At 37.5% G+C, this 18,490-nt stretch overlaps 1 protein-coding gene across 4 annotated transcripts in view; it reads left to right on the top strand.

The window, feature by feature from the left end:
* ADGRG2 (adhesion G protein-coupled receptor G2) overlaps positions 1-18,490 on the top strand; it is a 162,071-nt gene that overhangs the window by 74,459 nt on the left and 69,122 nt on the right. For 3 of the 4 annotated variants that reach the window (XM_027835450.1, XM_027835451.1, XM_027835449.1), the window contains exons 4-6: positions 12,530-12,610; positions 17,247-17,294; positions 17,384-17,413. In XM_027835450.1, coding sequence (XP_027691251.1) covers positions 12,530-12,610; positions 17,247-17,294; positions 17,384-17,413 — 159 coding nt within the window. The remainder of the gene's footprint in view (positions 1-12,529; positions 12,611-17,246; positions 17,295-17,383; positions 17,414-18,490) is intronic. The other variant, XM_027835453.1, reaches the window with a different exon arrangement.

Below are 18,490 nucleotides of genomic sequence, written 5' to 3'. Positions count from 1 at the left end.
GGAGTAAAGGCTGATAAAATATTAAATACTCCAATCCTCCTAAAGTACAAGTTCCCAAAACCTAGGTGTGTCCTTCTACCCAGTACTTCATTCACACCCCGCCCCACTCCTACCCACTCCAGTCAAGAAAATTGAGGAAATTACTCAGAATGGCTTCAAGGAAGCTTTGGCTAACAGATATTGCTCCCACATTAGACCACCAAGGCTCTTTGTGGGTAAATTTGGAAAGGATCTATTGGAATTATCCACAACCTGTGTCCCTTGCCTAACTTCTGTAGAGACACTACCACAAGATGGGCGTTGCTATAGCAATCCAGAGTACACACTGATGGAGGGAGGGGACAACTACAATCCTCCAGAATTGGGAAACAAACTGAAATATCTTCCTCCCAAACATCTGTGCCCTGTGTTTTAGGATCCAAATTGTGACCAGTGAAGAAGTCACTTTAGCTTGGAAGACTCCAGTAAATCAACAGTCATTTATCAAGTATTTGCTATGTGCAAAGCACTGTGCCATTGGAGATACTTTGTTGTTCAGTCATTTTTCAGTTGTGTCTGACTTTTCATGACCTCATTTGGGGTTTTCTTGGCAAAGATACCAAAGTCATTTGCCATTTCCTTCTCCAGCTCATTTTACAGAAAAAGGAACCTGAAGCAAACAGAGTTAAATGATTTGCCCAGGGTCACACAGCTAATAAATTCCTGAGGCTAGATTTGAAATCAAGTCTTCCTGACTCCAGACCCAGTCCTCTATGCACTACACTCACAATTTAATAGGGAAGACAACATGAAAACAACCATGAACAAACAAGATACATACAGGATAAATTGGAAATAATCTCAAAGGGAAGGCATAGGGGACCAGGAAGGGCTTCTTGCAGAAGGTGGAATTTTAGATAAAACTTGAAGGAAACCAGGGAAGCCAGGAGGGAGAGATAAGGAAGAAAATGTCCAGCCATGGGAGATAGCTGGTGAAAAGGCTCAGAATGATAAATGCACAGAAATGCACAGAATGAAGAGTCTTGTTCAAGAAACAGAAAGGAGGCCGGTGTCACTGCATCAACTGAAAAGGCAGGAAGGGGCCAGGTTATAAAGGGCTTTAAAAGTCAAAAAAGAGGATTTTATCTTTGATTCTAGAGGTAAGAGTGAGACACTAGCTTTCATTGAATAAAGGAGTGACATAGTCATACTTGTGCTTTAGGAAGATCACTTTGATGGTTAAATAGAAGATGGATGAGGAGACACTTGCGGCAGGGAGACCAACCAGAAGGTTACTGCAATAGCCTAGGCATAATACAACAGTGTTGGAAATAACCTCTAGGAAGGCAGCTAGGTGGCGCAGTGGACAGAGCACCAGCCCTGAAGTCAGGAGGACCAGAGTTCAAATGTGGCCTCAGACACTTGACACTAACTGTGTGACCTGGGCAAGTCACTTAACCCCAATTGCCTAAAAAAAAAGAAAGAAAAGGAAATAACCTCTAGTGCCCAAATAAACACAGTAAGGACAGACTCAGGATGAGTGAAGCAGTTGAAATCTTATTCCTGCAGGAAGCGGGTATGGAACTCAAGGTAAGCACACTACAAAAAGCGGGAGCAAGACTTATACTATTCAGAGCCACAAGGCCCTCCTAGCTGACTTGCATTGGTGGAAGTCAGCATAGTTCACAGACTTCCCAAAGCTCACCACATATCCCCCTTGGTATGTTCTCCCCCTTCATCATATATCACATGTTCAGAAAATGGCATCTTAACCCCACCCAGAGGTGGAGAAGCTAGTATTCATGAGCCTATTAAGCATAAGCACTCTAAGTAAAGCTTAACCTTTGTCCTACTCTCAACCTCCCCAACCACACAACCAGTTTAACCTGATTTTAGCTGGTTCTTGAAGCTCGTCACCCAGAGCTACTTTCCTCTTAATTTCCTTATATGGAAATATAACCATTTCTTACTTCTCACAACAAGATGGTGGCAATGTCAGAGGAGAGAGAGGGGGATATACGAAACATGCTGTCGGTAAAGGTAGAATTGGCAGAACTTAGCAACAGAGCTAGGTGGCTCAGTGGATAGAGCAGTGGGCCTGGAGTCAGGAAGACCTGAGTCCAAATCTGACTTCAGACATTTACTAGCTGGGCCAGTCACTTAACGTCTGTTTGCCTAGGAGGCAACTAGGTGACTCAGTGGTTAGAGTACTGGGTCTGGAGTCAGAAAGACCTGATTTCAAATCCCGCCTAAGACACTTACTAGTTGGGTAACCCTGCTCAAGTCATTTAACTTCTATTAGCTTTAATCCACTGGAGAAGAAAGTATCTTTGCCAAGAAAATCCCAAGGGCTGCATTGGTGTGCGATGGTCCATGGGGCCACAGAGAGTTGGAAACAACTGAAACAACAACAACAGAAACAGATTGGATGTGAGGGAGTGATGAAGAGTGAGGAGTTGAGTATGACACCTAGGTCATGAACTTGGGTGACTGGGAAAATGGTGATGTCATTGATAGTAATCAGGAAATTAGGGAAAGGAGAAATGTCCGTGGGATATCCAGAGTGAGATGCCCAACAGGCAGTTGGAATGCAAGGCTGGAGCTCAGGAGAGAACTTAGGGCTGGATAAATAGATCTGATTCTATCAGCATTGAAATAATCATTGAATAGAGGGAGAGGAGAAGAGGACCCAGGACAAAGCCTTGGAAGATGCACCCAGTAAGGGAGACCAAAGACTGGCCAGATAGGTAGGAGGAGAAGCATGAGAAGGCAATGTTACAGAAGTCTAGTGAGAGTATCTAGGAGAAGTGGGTGATCAACAGGAGTAAAACACTCTATGGGTATTTCCATGAACAGTGGAGCTAAGTTTCTCCCATGTGATCCTTCTCTAGTCCCACATGCCAACAGAAGGCCGCAGGCTGACTAGAGCTGGAGGCTTGATCCAGCTGCAATCTACGGACTGGGCTCTACCATGCCCAGTCGCCCCTTTTCAGCTTTCTTTTATGTGCTGAGTTCCCCTATTGGATTGTAAGCTCCTTGAGGGCAGGGACTGCCCCAGCACTTAGCGTAGTGCTTGCCCATAATAGGCACTTAATAAATGTTTATTGACTAACTGAAAGATCTAACTACCAGAAAGGTCAGCAGAAGTCATCGCAACCTCACTATCTTTCATTTCTTCTGGAGTTCCCAATCCATGTACAGCTTCAGAGGCCACTGAGGTCAATGTAAATACTAGGTCCTCATCCAGGGAGCAGGGCAGCATATCTCAATTAAGGGACATACCACACCATACCACCATTTTGAAGATCACCATCTGGTTAGAAGGGATAGCAACTCCTCCCCCTTTTCCTTTCTTCCAAACATTGCTCCAACCTAGAAAAAATTGCTTCTAAGCACAGGAGAGAAAGTGTGGTATAGTAAATAGAGAAGCGGACCTGGAAACAGGAAGTCCTGGGTTTGAATCCCTCTTCGGACAATTTGTGTGACTCTGGTCAAGTCACTTAACTTCTCTTAGCCTCAGTTTCCTCATCTGTAAAACGATAATAATAATACCTATTTCTCAGGGTTGTTGTGCAACTCAAATGAGATAATATACATAAAGCTCTTTGCAAACCTTTAAGTACTATGTAAATGCTAATATAAAAGTGCTATTATTATTATTGCTCCCAGTTGGACAATATAACAAAGGAGAAAGAGAAATAGGAAGAAAAAGGTCTAGTCATCTGCTGACATCTGAGGTGTCCCCCAAAACACTTGCCTTGGTTTCAAGGAGTTAATCCTTAAGTGGGAGATCAGATCCCCTAAGTGCTACATTTCTTAAATCTTCTCATTACTAAAGACACAGACAATAAAGAAATACAGTATACAAGAACTATGGGAGGGAGTACCCATCAATTGGGGAATAGCTAAACAAATTGTGGTTTATGAATATAAAGGAATACTATCTTGCCATAAGAGACATGAAGGGGGTCATGGCAATAGGCCAGAACTAGGGAGGTCAATGAGGAGCAGCTCATAGTGATACAGAAATAGCTTATGTTTGTTGATAGGTACTACTGTCAGTCACACCAACATGCAGAGACATTTTAAAAAACAATTTTCATTATATATGCTCAGCACTGGCTCAGAGTTCTAAATTACCTCTGGGTAACAGACAAAGTGCTCCTAAGATTTATATAGTTTCCAGTTACAGAAGGAGAAGGAGAAGAAGATACAATTAGAATTTACATTTCAGAAATAAGCTTGTAAAATTTATAGCGGACAAATGGAGAATACGAAGGTTTACATGTTAAAGATAGCAGAAGGGGAAAAAATTACATCTGGTAAATTGATACAGGAGTTAGTCTAACAAGTGATTATCTTAAAAGGGAGCCATAGTTCTTTTATCTATGACTCGTTATATTCTCTTGTTAATTATTGGAAGTCTTCACTAAATTTTTTACTGTAAGGAAAGCATCAGCCAGCTAAATAATTTTCTTCACACACAAAATGGCCATGCTGGACCCAAATAGAGAAGGAATTTTAACACTCTTATGACAATAGAAATAACTCTGAAAGGTGCTGCTATCAGTACCAGGCATTAGTAAAATGATGTTTTTGTTTTCTCATGCACTGCTTTTACCTGAGGAAGAATTCTTTTGGAGAAATGATGTATTAACCATGTTTCTGTTTTGTTTGATTGCTTTATCATAACTGTGGGCCCAGAAATGTATTACCTTAGGTGATGTGATTTTAGGGGAATAGTAGCAACATGCCTCACTAAATCTTTCTTCACCATCCTGCCTGACACCTGAAATTCCACTATCAGAATTTCATCTCTTTTGCTGAACACTTTGAGCTTTGTTTTTTATTTTATTTTCAATTTATGGAATAAAATAAGCATTTCTGTGCATAGTACAGTAAAAAAGATGACTGTTCATGAAACTGCAAATCTACTATTTACAATTTGTTGTTCCTTTCAAATATACAACATAATTATCATGTAAATTTCTTTTTTTTTCCTCCTTTCCACCTCCCCACCCTACAGATGGTTACCATTGGACACAAATAGGTATATAAATGTAAAATTATTCTATACATACTTCTGTTTTGCAGATAGCATCTTTCTTCATATGTCTTTTATAGTGAATTTGAGTATAAGGAAAACTATTAACATAATTGATTATATCAATAATAAAAGTTTTTTAAAAATCACATGATTATATCAATAGATGCAAAAAAAGCTTTTGATTAAGTTCAATACTCGTTCCTTTTAAAAAACACTTGAAAATATTGGTATAAATAGATTTATCCTTAAATCGATTTCTTTTTTTAAAAAGCATTTATCTAAAGCCACTTTGGTCCTTGTTAAAACGTACATTTTACCTGGGAGAGTGGTAGTCCTATTATCCTTAGATTTCAGTAAGAATCTGAAAGCTGGTTTTGATCAAAGGACTCCTGGGAGGAGAGAAAGAAATATGTGATTCCTGGATGTCCCTCTAGGGCAGTGGTATCACACTCAAATAGAACAGAGACCACTAATCCATACATAAGTATCCTTGCTGGCAGCACTTTGATTTAGCTTTAATTTATGTTTTGTCGTATTTTTATTTTTATTGTTAAATATCTCCCAATTACATTTTAATCTGGTTTGGGTGTACACGGGACTGTTGTAAGCCACATATGTTTGACACCTCTGCTATAGGGCGACAGATTAATTAACAAAGAGGTGGAGAGACAGGAAGGGCTAAAGTTTAATTTCATATCTACTTCATATCCTTTTTGGGGCCAAAACTCTCAGGGTCATTCCTGTTGCCTGTGCTATTGTCTTATGCATACACTTTGGAGAGTTTTGCTGGAAGTTCACTGAGCTAACAACTGAAGTTTTCTTCAATTACATCACTATTAATCGTTCAATAAATACTAAGCTATTACGTCATCATATTGATTGAGCACCAGCAGTATGATATGAGATGATCATAACAGAAACCAGCAGCAGAAGGCCTTACCAAATTAAAAATGTTTTTATTTACTTTTTTGGTTATGTAGCAAAACCCTCTGCAAATATCATTCTGTTTTGTTATCATTCCGGAAGAGCCAATGAAATTACATTTACACAAAAAGAACTGTTTTGTTTGGGGTGTATTTATCATAGCACTTAGGCGTGGTAGCTTGTTTTTTAATAACTTCTCTGTGAAGCAATAATGAAATTCAGAAAAACACTTCTACCACATTACAGTTTTGAATTGGGTCAAAAATATTTACACGTGGGAAACAGTAGTGCTTTTCAAATTCATCCTTAGAGCTTGTCTCTTTACTTTTCCTGACAATCTATAACAGGCAAGAAGCTTAATAGTCATGTCTCCTGTTTGCATAGCTATGGTGCCAGACAGTTGCCACCTTCAGTGATGTGACTTAGGGGAGCACATGTGTATCACAAAATTTATAGTGTTGAGGCCACTCCACATTTTATGTCTTTGTTTATATGATGCCAAACAGCAGGGTGGAAGCTGTTCAGTTCCAGATATTGAGTGTACCTAATTTCACACATTCAGCTGTTTAAAAACATCTGGATTTCTTTTATTTAAATTAAAAAGTAAGAGAAATGGATTCAGATTTAGAAGATCTGTCTTTGAATTTTGCCTTTGTCATTCCATTTGTCAGAGCCTGTTTCCTCATGGGTAACATGAGATGATAACAGTTGCACTACCTACCTTACAGAGTTGTTGAGAGGAAAACACTTAGCTTAAATTACCTGCTAAAAAAGCACTTAGCAAACCTTAAACTACTACTAAAATTGCTGTTCTGGGCACATAGGTCAAGTCTATATAGGTTATTAACCAAGCTATGTATAGCAATGGGACAGCTAAGTGGCACAATGGATAGAATGCCTGGCCAGGAGTCAGGAAGACTGGAGTGGTTTGTCATTTTCTTGTGTATGTATACATATATAGTGAGGGAGAGCCTAATAATTGTGATATATGCTAATAGAATATCGCATACATATGCATGTGTGTGTATGCTGATATATACAAATGTAATTCACATATATATCCGTATGAGCATCTATACACATTGCTAATACATACGTACATATATACATACATATACATACACACACACACACACACACATATGCCTTCATCTGTTAAAAGAAATCCTTGTTCAGATCTTCACTCTGATTAAAGAGGCAAACTCTGCAGGTTAAAAGTATATTATTCGACATGGCAAAGGCAGAAACAGAGTTGGATTTAAGCTGGGTCCTGCTTTTCTAGACAAGAGTAAATGGCTGCCTTATAAAGGCAAAGGTATTTTGATTGGATCAGCAATCATAAGAAGGTGGGATTAGTGCTGCTTCAGCTCTTCCCTAAATGTTTTGATTGATTCACATTTCAGAAGAGGAGATGGGGTTAGTGAGCTACCTGCCAGGTACTCAAGGTTAAAAATGGGGTTTTAAGACAGAATCTCCCCGAGGGATGAGGAACCTGTGGCCTTCTAGGTCCTCGGGTGCGGCCCTTTGACTGAGTCCAAGTTTTACAGAACAAATCCTTTTATGAAGTTAGGATTCACTCAAAGGGCTGCACTTGAGGACTTGAAGGGCCACATGTGGCCTTGAGGCTGCAGGTTCCCCACCCCTGCCTCAAACTGACTCAACACAATAGTTTGTTTACCACATATCTGTATCTAGGAAGGAAGGGAATTGCATTTCATTCATCACCCCATTTGGGGTCCACTATCTTGGCAAAGGTACTGGATTGGTTTGCCATTTCCTTCTCCCCCTCATTTTGCAGATGAGGAACTGAGGCAGTTAAGTCACTTGCCCAGGGTTACACAATTAGTCAGTGTTTGAGGCCAGATTTGAACTCACGAAGATGAGTCTTCCTGATTCCAAACCCAGCACTCTATCTACTGTGCCACCTAGCTGCAGCTTAGCTCTATCTATAAACATACATATCTATATTTATAAACATGCATATGTATATATATACAGTGTATATAGATTGTATTATATATAGCATGTGTATGTGTGTGTGTATGGAGAGAGAGAGAGAGTGTGTGTAGATAGATGATAAATGGATAGATAGATAGATCTGTGTCCCTCATCTGTAAAGTGAAAGCGTTCCACAATGGTCCCTTCTAAGTCTAAATCTATGATCAGCCACTGGGGAGTGGAAGGGATGCTGATGCCCTGGTTCCTCTCGGTGCTCTTTACCTCTCACCCTGACCTGAAATATAAAGCAAAATACAAATACAAGGAGTTTACAGTCTGTAATAACAATAACACATTTAAAACAGTTCTACATAAAAAACCTTTTAAATACATTTCCCTTACAACAACCTGTGAAGAAGCTAGTGAAATAATCACTATTGCCCATTTTACAGTAGAAGAAATGGAGATGCAAAGAACTTCAGTGACTTACTAAAAATTTACAGAGCTAATAAATCAATCACCATGCACCAAATCAACTCCATGGATACTTAGGCAAGTACTTTTTCTACTGTATCACATTATTTCTAAGAATCTAGTTAGCCCCTTTTTGTGTGAAAGCAAAAAACTGGAAACTAAGTGAATACCCATTAATTGGAGAATGGCTGAACAACCTGGCATATTAATGTCATGCAGGGGTTCTTAGCCTTTTTTGGTGTCTTAGACCCTTTGACAGTCTGAGGAAGCCTCCACAAAATAGTATTTTAAAATGTATAAAGTATATAGGATTACAAGGAAACCAGTTACATTGAAATCATTATTAAAATATTGTTTTTAAAAAGCAAGATCACAGAGCTCAAGTTAAGACCCTCTAATGTAATAGAACATTATTGTACCTTTGGAAGCAATGAATATGAATACTTCAAAGAAACGTGGGAGGACTCGTATGCACTAATGAATATTGAAGTTGTTGTTGTTGTTGTGGTTGCTGCTGCTGCTGTTGTTGTTCATCCTTTGTTTTTGAAGAGGACCAGTGACATCACCAGTGATGTCATGACTTGTGTGTGAATTGGATTTAAATGAGGCAGAGTCGTGCAAAGTCATCAAGGGAACCAGGACAACCAGGACAGACTAGGACATACACCATCACTATGACATGAAAATCCTCTGGTATTTGTTGATATGTACTGCTGCCAATCATGCTAATCGATGTGCAGAGACATCTTAATAATTGGTTTATGATATGTTCCGAGCATAGTCCCATGGTGAAAAAGGAAACCAATGAACCACAAGTAGCATTTCGATAATCTCATATAGGACAAGGAAGCATGGATGGATACAAGTGGAATTTTTCCAGAAGGCAAGGGAAAAGGTAAAGATTTACTCACCAAAGAACTGATAGAAAAGGGGGAAGCTCTATATCAGGTAAAATAATGACCTGATCAGAAAATGCTAAAGAATTTCTCTAGAATTTGCAAACTAACTAGGAAACGCTCATCTTCAATAATTAGGGTCAATAAAGCTAAGCCAGAAATTTTCATCATAATTATATAATAATGTAAATAATCTTAAAAATTCTAAAAAGAAGCTAAACTCGCAGTAATCATTATTATGGTAATAATAATAATAGCTAGTATTTACATAACATTGTAAGATTTGCAAAGTGCTTTACCTATGCTAACTCATTTGATCCTCACAACAACTCTGTGAGATAGATGCTGTTATTATCCCCATTTTTCAGATGAGACAGCTGAGGCACAGAAAGGTTAAGTGGTTTTTCCAGGGTTACCCAAATAGTAAACATCTAAGGCTGAATTTGAACTTAGATCTTTCTGTTTCCAAGTCTTGCATCTATCTACTGTTGGCACCTAGTTACCTGTATTACAAACAATATTGGTCCCTCCTTTTGGTAACAGAAGTTAGAGACCATAGGAGCAAAACGTGGTATATGCTGTAACACACAATCATCTTGTGATTTGTGAAACTGAAGTCTCATCAGCACCAAAAATCAGACAGAATTTTCTGAGGATTCTCTTTGTCAAGGAGAGACCTCTAGGTGGCTCGTTAGAAAGAGCATTGTATTTGTAGTCAAGAAGACTTGAGTTTGAATCCTGCCTTAGAAATTTACTTTTTGTGTGATCCTAGAAAGTCATTTAACCCCTCTAGCCCTCTGTTTCCCTATCTGTAAAAGGAAAGAGTGGACTAGATGGTCTGTGAGGTCCCTTCTAAATCAAAATCTATAAACAACAGCTGTGGAGTAGATACTCTGGTCCTCTATGCAAGAAGGGTTGTCTATGCCCGGGCTCTTCTCAGTGCCTTTTATCTCTCACCCTCATCCTAACTATTCTACGTAATCATACCTGTTAAGACCTCTTTCCCCGACTTTCCCTACCACCTAGCCTATTTAGAGCATTATTACTAAAAATAAGTTGAAGATTCGTGTATAGAAACTGAAGGAAAGTTACTATAACTTTATTTGTACATTTGTAGTTTAAGGCTTCAAAAAAGGAATAATAATTTGCCATCTGATGTGCCTTGATTTCCAAAGGAAAATAAGAAATTACAGAATGCTTTTCTCCTTTGGATTATAGTCCTTTTTTTAACAATGGAAATTTGTCAACCCTCACCCAGCCAATTTGAGAAGGAAACTCAGATTTATGACTCACTGGAAATTACAACCAGCTCTTTAGAAGTAATGGAAGGGAAGTTCAGTGAGACAACCCAAGGGAAACAGGCTGGTGACTGAGAAATTGTAAGGCATATAGGAAAGTCATTTAGACAGGTAAGAATTTTGAAGTAGGCTTGCATATGATAGAGAGACAGAAACAGAAAGAGAGAGACAGAGACAGAAAGAGAGAGACAGAGATAGATAGAGACAAAGAGAGGGCAAAAATGTGAATAAAATTTAAAGGATTTAGGAACTAAAAACACTAATGGAAAAAAATTTTTATTTACAAGAATCTATCTCTTCTTAAAAGCTCCATTGCACACTGGAATGGCCCTACTGGCTATAACTCTAAACTTTTTGGTCTGGTTTGTTCCAATAATAAAAATATTTTCTAAGTTCCCTTACTACATATAAAATGAAGGTCTGTCTACGTGTTGGGTTGATTTTTACCCTAAGATAGTTTTAATTTTTTTAAAATCAGATTTGACTCCAGAGTGATAGAAGATAGAGAGACAGACAGACAGATAGATAGATAGATAGATAGATAGATAGATAGATAGATAGATAGATAGCATTTAAGTACTCACTATGTACCAAATACTCTGCTAAGGACTATAATACAAATACAGGCTAAAAGAAAGACAGTCCCTTCCCTTAGAGAGGAAAAGCAACAAGTAGAAGGGAGTTGAAGGTGAGAAGGTAGAGAAATAGCAGGGGAGAATCATAGGCTGGTCCTGATTTGAAGTGAATATGGCTGGCCTGAGAGCTTCCTCACATCAAAGTTCATGAAGGAACTCACCACTCAAAAGAAGAGGCCCTAAGGGAGGAGGCATTTCCAGAATGTGAACACTGGAGCAGAAATGGAAAGGTTGTCCAGGAGGCATGGATTTGATCTGTGTTTGACATGAAAATGGCTGGTATGAGAGTTTCCAGAAGTGGAGTTTAAGTGTTGGATTTCATTCCATTTGTAAATTGAGCCTGAGAAGGAACTTCCCTTTTAGAAGTTCATTGCTTGATCAATTTCTTCCTTCCTTCCTTTTTCCTTTCTTTTTTTCTTCCTTCTTTCCTTCCTTTCTTTCCTTTGGACCTGTAGTTTCATCACTAAAGGGAATTCCTGGAATGGAAACTACCTCAACTCTTGTAGACTGGCAACTCATCCATAACTTAGAGCTTAGAGAGTGGCCTGGGCACTGACATTAAGTGGCTTGCTCATGAGTATATAGTTTATAAGTTTTAAAAGAAGGACTTAAACATTGCTGTTCTTGATTCCCAGGCTTGCTTTTTTTCTAGTGCTTACTACATAGGAGGTGCTTAATAAATGCTTGTTGACTTGCTTTGACTATATTACACTGCCTCTTGTGGCTTAATTACTACTGTGTAAATGATTATGCTTTTGTTATAATGATAATAAAAATACTTATTGTTTTAAAATGATTTTATGCATCTACTGAAAATACAGAACTTGACAGAAATGGGGGTAAGACATATATCCAAAAAAAATCTGGCCCAGGTTGTTTGAGAAGAAAAAACAATGAGTCCATAGTTCTAAAATTTATGGTTTAAGAACAAAATTAACATGACACACCATCTACATTTATTTTTGAGGGCTATAATAGGTCAATTATCTGATGACTCTACCTTCAAATGCATTATTTAGGAATCATCAGGAAGTATTAAAATTAAGAATTATCAAGTACTACTTATATTAAACGCAAGACAAAACAGAAGTTCATCTAAAGAGCTAGGTGATTTTTTTTAAGGGCTTGATTGCTCTAACTAAAAATAAAATAAAATAAAAGATTTTGACTACATTCTTGTTTAGTCAGTCAGAGATCAAGACAGGGAGACAGAGATTTATCAATTAATGTCACTTAACAGACAGTAATTGCCCTCTGCTGGTAGCTATTTGAAACTACCATTTTGCTCTCAATTGCTATTAATAACATTAATTTATATATTTCTGTTTTTTTTAATAGATCAAATAAATTTCAAGCTTTCCCCTCCTCCTACAGCAAGTACTGATAATTCCACTTCATCAGCTGGAACAACTATTGCTGGTAAGATTGTTGTGCAGTACTTTACATATGTTATCAAACATAGATACATCACATATCATTATTTTGAGGAAAATATTCTCTTTTTAAGCTCTAATGAAGGTTTCTCTGAGGCCCAGGATCAAATCCAGCATAACTGACATCCTAGTGAAAGTTTAACCAAACTACCTGCCAGGCATGGTGGCACATGCATGTTATAGTTGCTAACTGGAGAGGCTGAAACTTTTGGATAGCTTGAATTCAGGAGTCCTGTGCTGCAGTTAAGAATAAGGCCAATTGGGTGTTCACAATGAATATAGCGCTAATATGGTGAGCCCCAGGAAGTGGAGGGCTACTAGGCTGCCCAGAGAAGGGCAAACCAGACCAAGTTAGAACCAGAACAGGTCCAAATTCCCTTTCCAGTCACTGGTGGGAGGCCCCTAAGTGGCTTCTACATTTCCAGCCTGGGCAAGACATGGATATCCCATCTCAAAAGCAGAACAAAAAACTGACTGAACTACCCAATCTCAAATTCTGTCACTAAAAAAATAAACAACCCACAACCCTGAAGAATCAATCACACAAAAAAATGGACATGCCTGGGATATCAACATGTAGAATGCTGTAAAATAAATTCATGGTTTTCAAATAGGACAGTACCTTAGATTTCTCATAATCTCAGTGTTCTTGTTCAAAACTCTCCCAAAGACTGGCAGGGCCAAATGCCAGGACCAATATATCAGAAGTGTCCTTAATGAAAGAGACAAATTGTTCCCTTGAAAGCCTTATTTAATGAGCCTTCCTTCAGTACCCCACAGAAAAAAAAAAAATACAAAGACCTCCAAGTACTCTGTGAGCAAGAAAATTCAAGAGCATACATGAGCTAATTTCAAGAAGTTAAAGTTACTCAAGAAATCCCTTGGGACCTATTTAAAATGCGGGTGTTGGGAGGAAATAAGAGGAAGGCATGATTCAGAGACTCTTTGAACTGGAAAGCCTCTGAAGAAGAGAGAGTCTAGGGGCAGCTAGGGGACACAGTGGATAGACTACCTGGCCTAGAGTCAGGAGGATCCAAGTTCAAATCCAGCTTCAGGCACTTGCTAGCTGTGTGACCCTGGGCAAGTAACTTAACTCTGATTGCCTCCCCCCCCAAGAGAGAGATCGTCCAATCCCCTAATTTTAAGGATAATGACTGATGTTTTTGAGAAGCAGGTGGCATGGTGATAAAGAGCTGGCCTTGGAGCTAGGAAGACCTGATTTGAAGTCAGGCCTTCTACTCATACTGATTGTGTGACCCTGGGCAAGTCCTATACCTTCTTAGGTCTGTAGACGATTCCCTAAGACTACAAATTTCAAATCAGACATAGATGTAAATTGGCAGAGGGAGGGTCCTTCCTGAGAGGTACCAAAGAAATCACAAACCCTTTTCTCACAATAATTCTATGAGACAGGTAGTGCAGATAAGCTGAGGCCAAGTAACTTAAACATGGTCATACAGTGAATTGGTGGCTGAACCTGGCTCTCAAAACTTTTAGGCCAGTATTCTTTACACTTAACCATGAATCTTATAGCTTAACTGTGTTAAACTGTATTTTTCTCTGTAACATAATGGGTTCCCAATAAGAGCTCATAGTAGCATAGCTTATTGCTGTTTATTACACATATTTAAACTGAGGAACATACTTCTAATTTTCAAATTTTAGGATAACAGATTCTTGGAAAATGTAAGAAGAAGAAGAGTAGATTGCATTTCTATAGGTTTCACCTTTTTTAAAAAGATTATCCCTATTGATTACTTTATTTTATCGGTGATCAATTCTTAGAACAAATAATAGTAATAATTCACATTAAATGCAGGGTGTCCCAAAAGTTTTAGGACAACTTAAAGCTTTAATAGTTTATTTAAATATCTCATTGAATAGCTTCTTTAACTATTAAAGCTTAAAAGTACTCTTAGACTTTTGGAACACCCTATATGAGACCTGGGTTCAAATCTTGCTAGATGTGTATCTGTGGACAAGTCATTTCACTTTTCATTCCTCCAGGTAGTGTTCTAAGACTAACAGTTGCAGAGCAGGTACAAGTGTGTATGTGTGTATACATGCATGTGCACACATATATTTATATATGTATAAACATATATATTTATGTGCATATATTCATATTATATATACATATGCATAATTTTAGGATTTGTGGGGAACTGACATTACTATTTCATTTGATCCTCACAATAACCCTGTGAGGGAGATACTATTATTATTCTCCATTCTGCAAATGAGGAGACTGAGACTGAAAAAGTGATAGGACTATGGTCAGACTATGGTCAGAAACATCAGCAATTCAATTGAGGGGTTCTTGGCTCCAAGCCTAGCCTCTTTCTAACATGGCATGGGACCTCCTATCAAATAACCCAGAATATCTTTGTGTATGGTAGTAACTGAGACTTGTTAGATTCATTGAAAGAAATGTTGATCGATACTGGCCTAGCAGATTGGAAACAATGGGGCCATGCAGAGAGTTTGCTACAGGCACAGTAGACCAGCCATAAGTTGACCTTTCCTTGAGTGAAGCTAGTGTCCTGGAATATTTCTGGGTCTATTCAAAGAGGAGACTCCATTCATTCATTCTTGCCAATGAGACTACTTACTGGGTCCTATCTTATTTTTTAAGAACAACCCTAGTCATTGTTGTTTTATAAATGAAGATGACAAAATATGGAAACAGTAATACATGACAGACAGGGTGTGTATATGTGTGTGTGTATTTGTGTGTGCATGTGTGTATCAGCCAATACATGTACACGTGGGTGTTGTCAAAGAGCCAGCCAAGTCCCTCTGCATACCCAGAATGTGTCAGTTGGCTGACAGATATGTACCCTACTGCAAATATAAGCTTGGTTTAGTTGTAAAATGTTTTGTTTATTTTGTCATACTTAAGGGGCAGCTAGGTGGCTCAGTGGATAGAGCTCAGGCCTTGGAGTCAGGAGGACCTGAGTTCAAGTATGACCTTTGATAGTTACTAGCTGTGAGACCCTGAGCAAGTCACTTAACCCCATTGCCTACCAAAAAAAAAAGTATTTTGTCATACTTAAGTAGAAGTTTATCCACTCACATTTTGTAATATTTAAACCTGAAAAAATATGTTGAATAGAATAACTCATAATTGGAAATGTTTCACTAAAGATTCATAAACAGCTTTGATAATTTTAATAGAAATCGCGTTTGTTAATAACTTACCAAGAAATTGTACCAGGGTAGCAGCAATGAGTTGAAGAGGAACTTAATCCCAAAATAAATTGTTGAGACCCTCTTTATATCAATTATATTCAGACAATTGTGTAACATAAACAGGCAAATATAGAAAAATTTTTGGCAAAAAGAACATAATGACTTTATATACTCAGCAGCTAGTCCAGTTCTTGATACATAGTAGGCCCTTAATAAATGCTTATTGATTTACTGGTTGATGAGTATCATGAAAGTTAAATTACCACCAATAATTTTCTAAAGGCAACCTTCTTTTGTAGTGTGAAAATCAACACCCTAACAAAAATTAAAATTAAAATAAAACTGAGGTTGTATATGTCAATTAGGGAATAAATGAAGAAGTTATGGTATATAAATATAATGGAAAACTATTGTGCTGCAAGGAATGATGAAGGGGATTATTTCAGAAAAAAAAACTAGAAATTCTTGTATAAACATTTAAACAATTTAAAACAAAAATAATAGCTACCATTTATATAGCACTTTAAGATTTACAAAGTGCTTTACAAATATGATTTCATTTTATCATCATAACAATCCTGGAAAATATGTGCTAGTATTATCCTCATTTTACAGATAAAGAAACTGAGGGAGACAGAGATAAAATTATTTACCCATGGTCATACAGCTAGTAAGTGTCTGAGGCTAGATTTTAACTCAACTCTTTTTGACTCCAGGTTTAGCATTATATTCAGTGGCCTCAAAAAAAGTTACGTTTTCTTATCTTTTCCCAATTTTGCATCTTTAGCATCATGAACAAATGTGTTTCTCATATTAATTAATCAACAAACATTTATTAACTGCCTACTATGTGCCAGTCTCTGTGCTAAGCTCTGAATCCCAGAACACAGTGTCATTGGGCAATTCTGATTGATATGCTATGTCATCTCTTATTCCTCACTGGTCTTAGTTGTGAATAACATTTGATTTCCTCTTTAAAATTTTCTTTCTGAAATTCTTGTTGTTCATTTTTCATGTCACCTTAATATTTATGAAATTGGAAAATGTGAATACAAGCTTCCAAAGCAAGTGGGTAGGTTTGTCCCTCCCACTTTGAAGTTGACCTGACCACTCACTGTAGGTTTTAATGTCTTATTGTGACTTGCTCTTTAAAGCAAGATTCCATGAAAGAAGTTAGTATACATAAGACCAAAGAAATATTTCTGGGGCACATAAAAATATAAATAAATAGGGGAATAAGGAGGAAGCCTTCTAGATGTGTCCTAGAGATATCCCCAAAAAAAGGATACCCCTCTATGATTAAGAATGGATTGTAAAAAAAATTAATTTAATTTTTTAGAGTATGTCTCCAAACTCCAGCCTCCCCAGTGTTCAATTGATGCTTGCCTTAAAAGCCTACTTAGGTTTCTCCTTTTTTCTTTACCTTGTAGCTGATGCCTCCATTATGACCATAATCACATCCCCCAATAATACTCCAGGTACAAATTTGTTTGGTTTTCTTAAAAATTTGCATTTTCTACTTTTGAAGTGTTACATATTAAGTAATACCATATCTTTTCTTTTGCAGAGGTGGCAGAAGTTGAAACAACAAGCCTTGGTAAGAATTTTGTTGATCAGGTTAAGGTTTCTTATTCTCAAGCCCCAATATCAATATTTATTTTTTAATTAATGTTTTCCAATCAACAACAACCCACCATTTCTCCCTCTCTCCCCCTTCATCTCAGTTTAGAAAGAAAGATGAAACCCCTGTTACAGGTATGATCAAGCAAAACAAATTCCTTCATTGGATATGTCCCAAAAAAATCTCTCAATCTACACTCTGAATCAGTTACCTCTATTAGGAGGTAGGTAGCATATTTCATCATAGGTGCTTTGAAATCATGGTTAATCATTGCATTGATCACAATTTCTAGGTCTTTCTAAATTACTTCTCGTTACAATATTTTTATCATTATGTAAAAATGCATTCTCCTGGTTCTGCTCACTTTACTTTGCATCAGTTTATACAAGAATTCCTAGGTTTTTTTCTGAAATCATCTCCTTCACCATTTCTTACAGCACAATAGCATTCCATTATATTTATATATCATAACTTGTTCAATCACTCCCTAATTGATGTATACAATCTCAGTTTCCAGTAACTGTTTTTTAAATTAATTAATTTATTTTTAGTTTTCAATAATCACTTCCAAAAGCTTTTGAGTTTTAAATTTTCTCCCCCTTTTTCCACACCTTCCTCCCCAAGACAACATACAATCTGATGTAGACTCTACATACACATTTATATTAAACAGAATTTCATATTAGTAATGCTGTAAAGAAAAATTAGAACCAATAGGAGGAACCACAAGAAAGAAGAAACAAAACAAAACAGAAGAAAAAAAGAGCAAATACTATGCTTCAATGTGCATTCAAACTCCATATTTCTTTCTCTGGATGTGAACAGCATTTTCCATCATGAGACTTTTGGAGATGTCTTAGATCCTTGCATTGCTGAGAAGGGCTAAGTCTATCAAAGTTAGTCATCACACAATGTGGCTGTTACTGTATACAATGTTCTCCTGGTTCTGCTCACTTCACTCAGCAGCAGTCCATACAAATCTTTCCAGGTTTTTCTGAAGTCTGCCTGCTCATCATTTCTTATAGCACAATACATTCTTATAGCACATTACAT

Source organism: Vombatus ursinus, unplaced genomic scaffold (genome assembly GCF_900497805.2).
Source record: "Vombatus ursinus unplaced genomic scaffold, bare-nosed wombat genome assembly UNPS02014814.1, whole genome shotgun sequence".
NCBI classification, from domain to species: Eukaryota; Metazoa; Chordata; class Mammalia; order Diprotodontia; family Vombatidae; genus Vombatus; species Vombatus ursinus.
The sequence above is the reverse complement of the archived record's forward strand: the minus strand, read 5'-3'. Positions and strand labels throughout refer to the sequence as shown.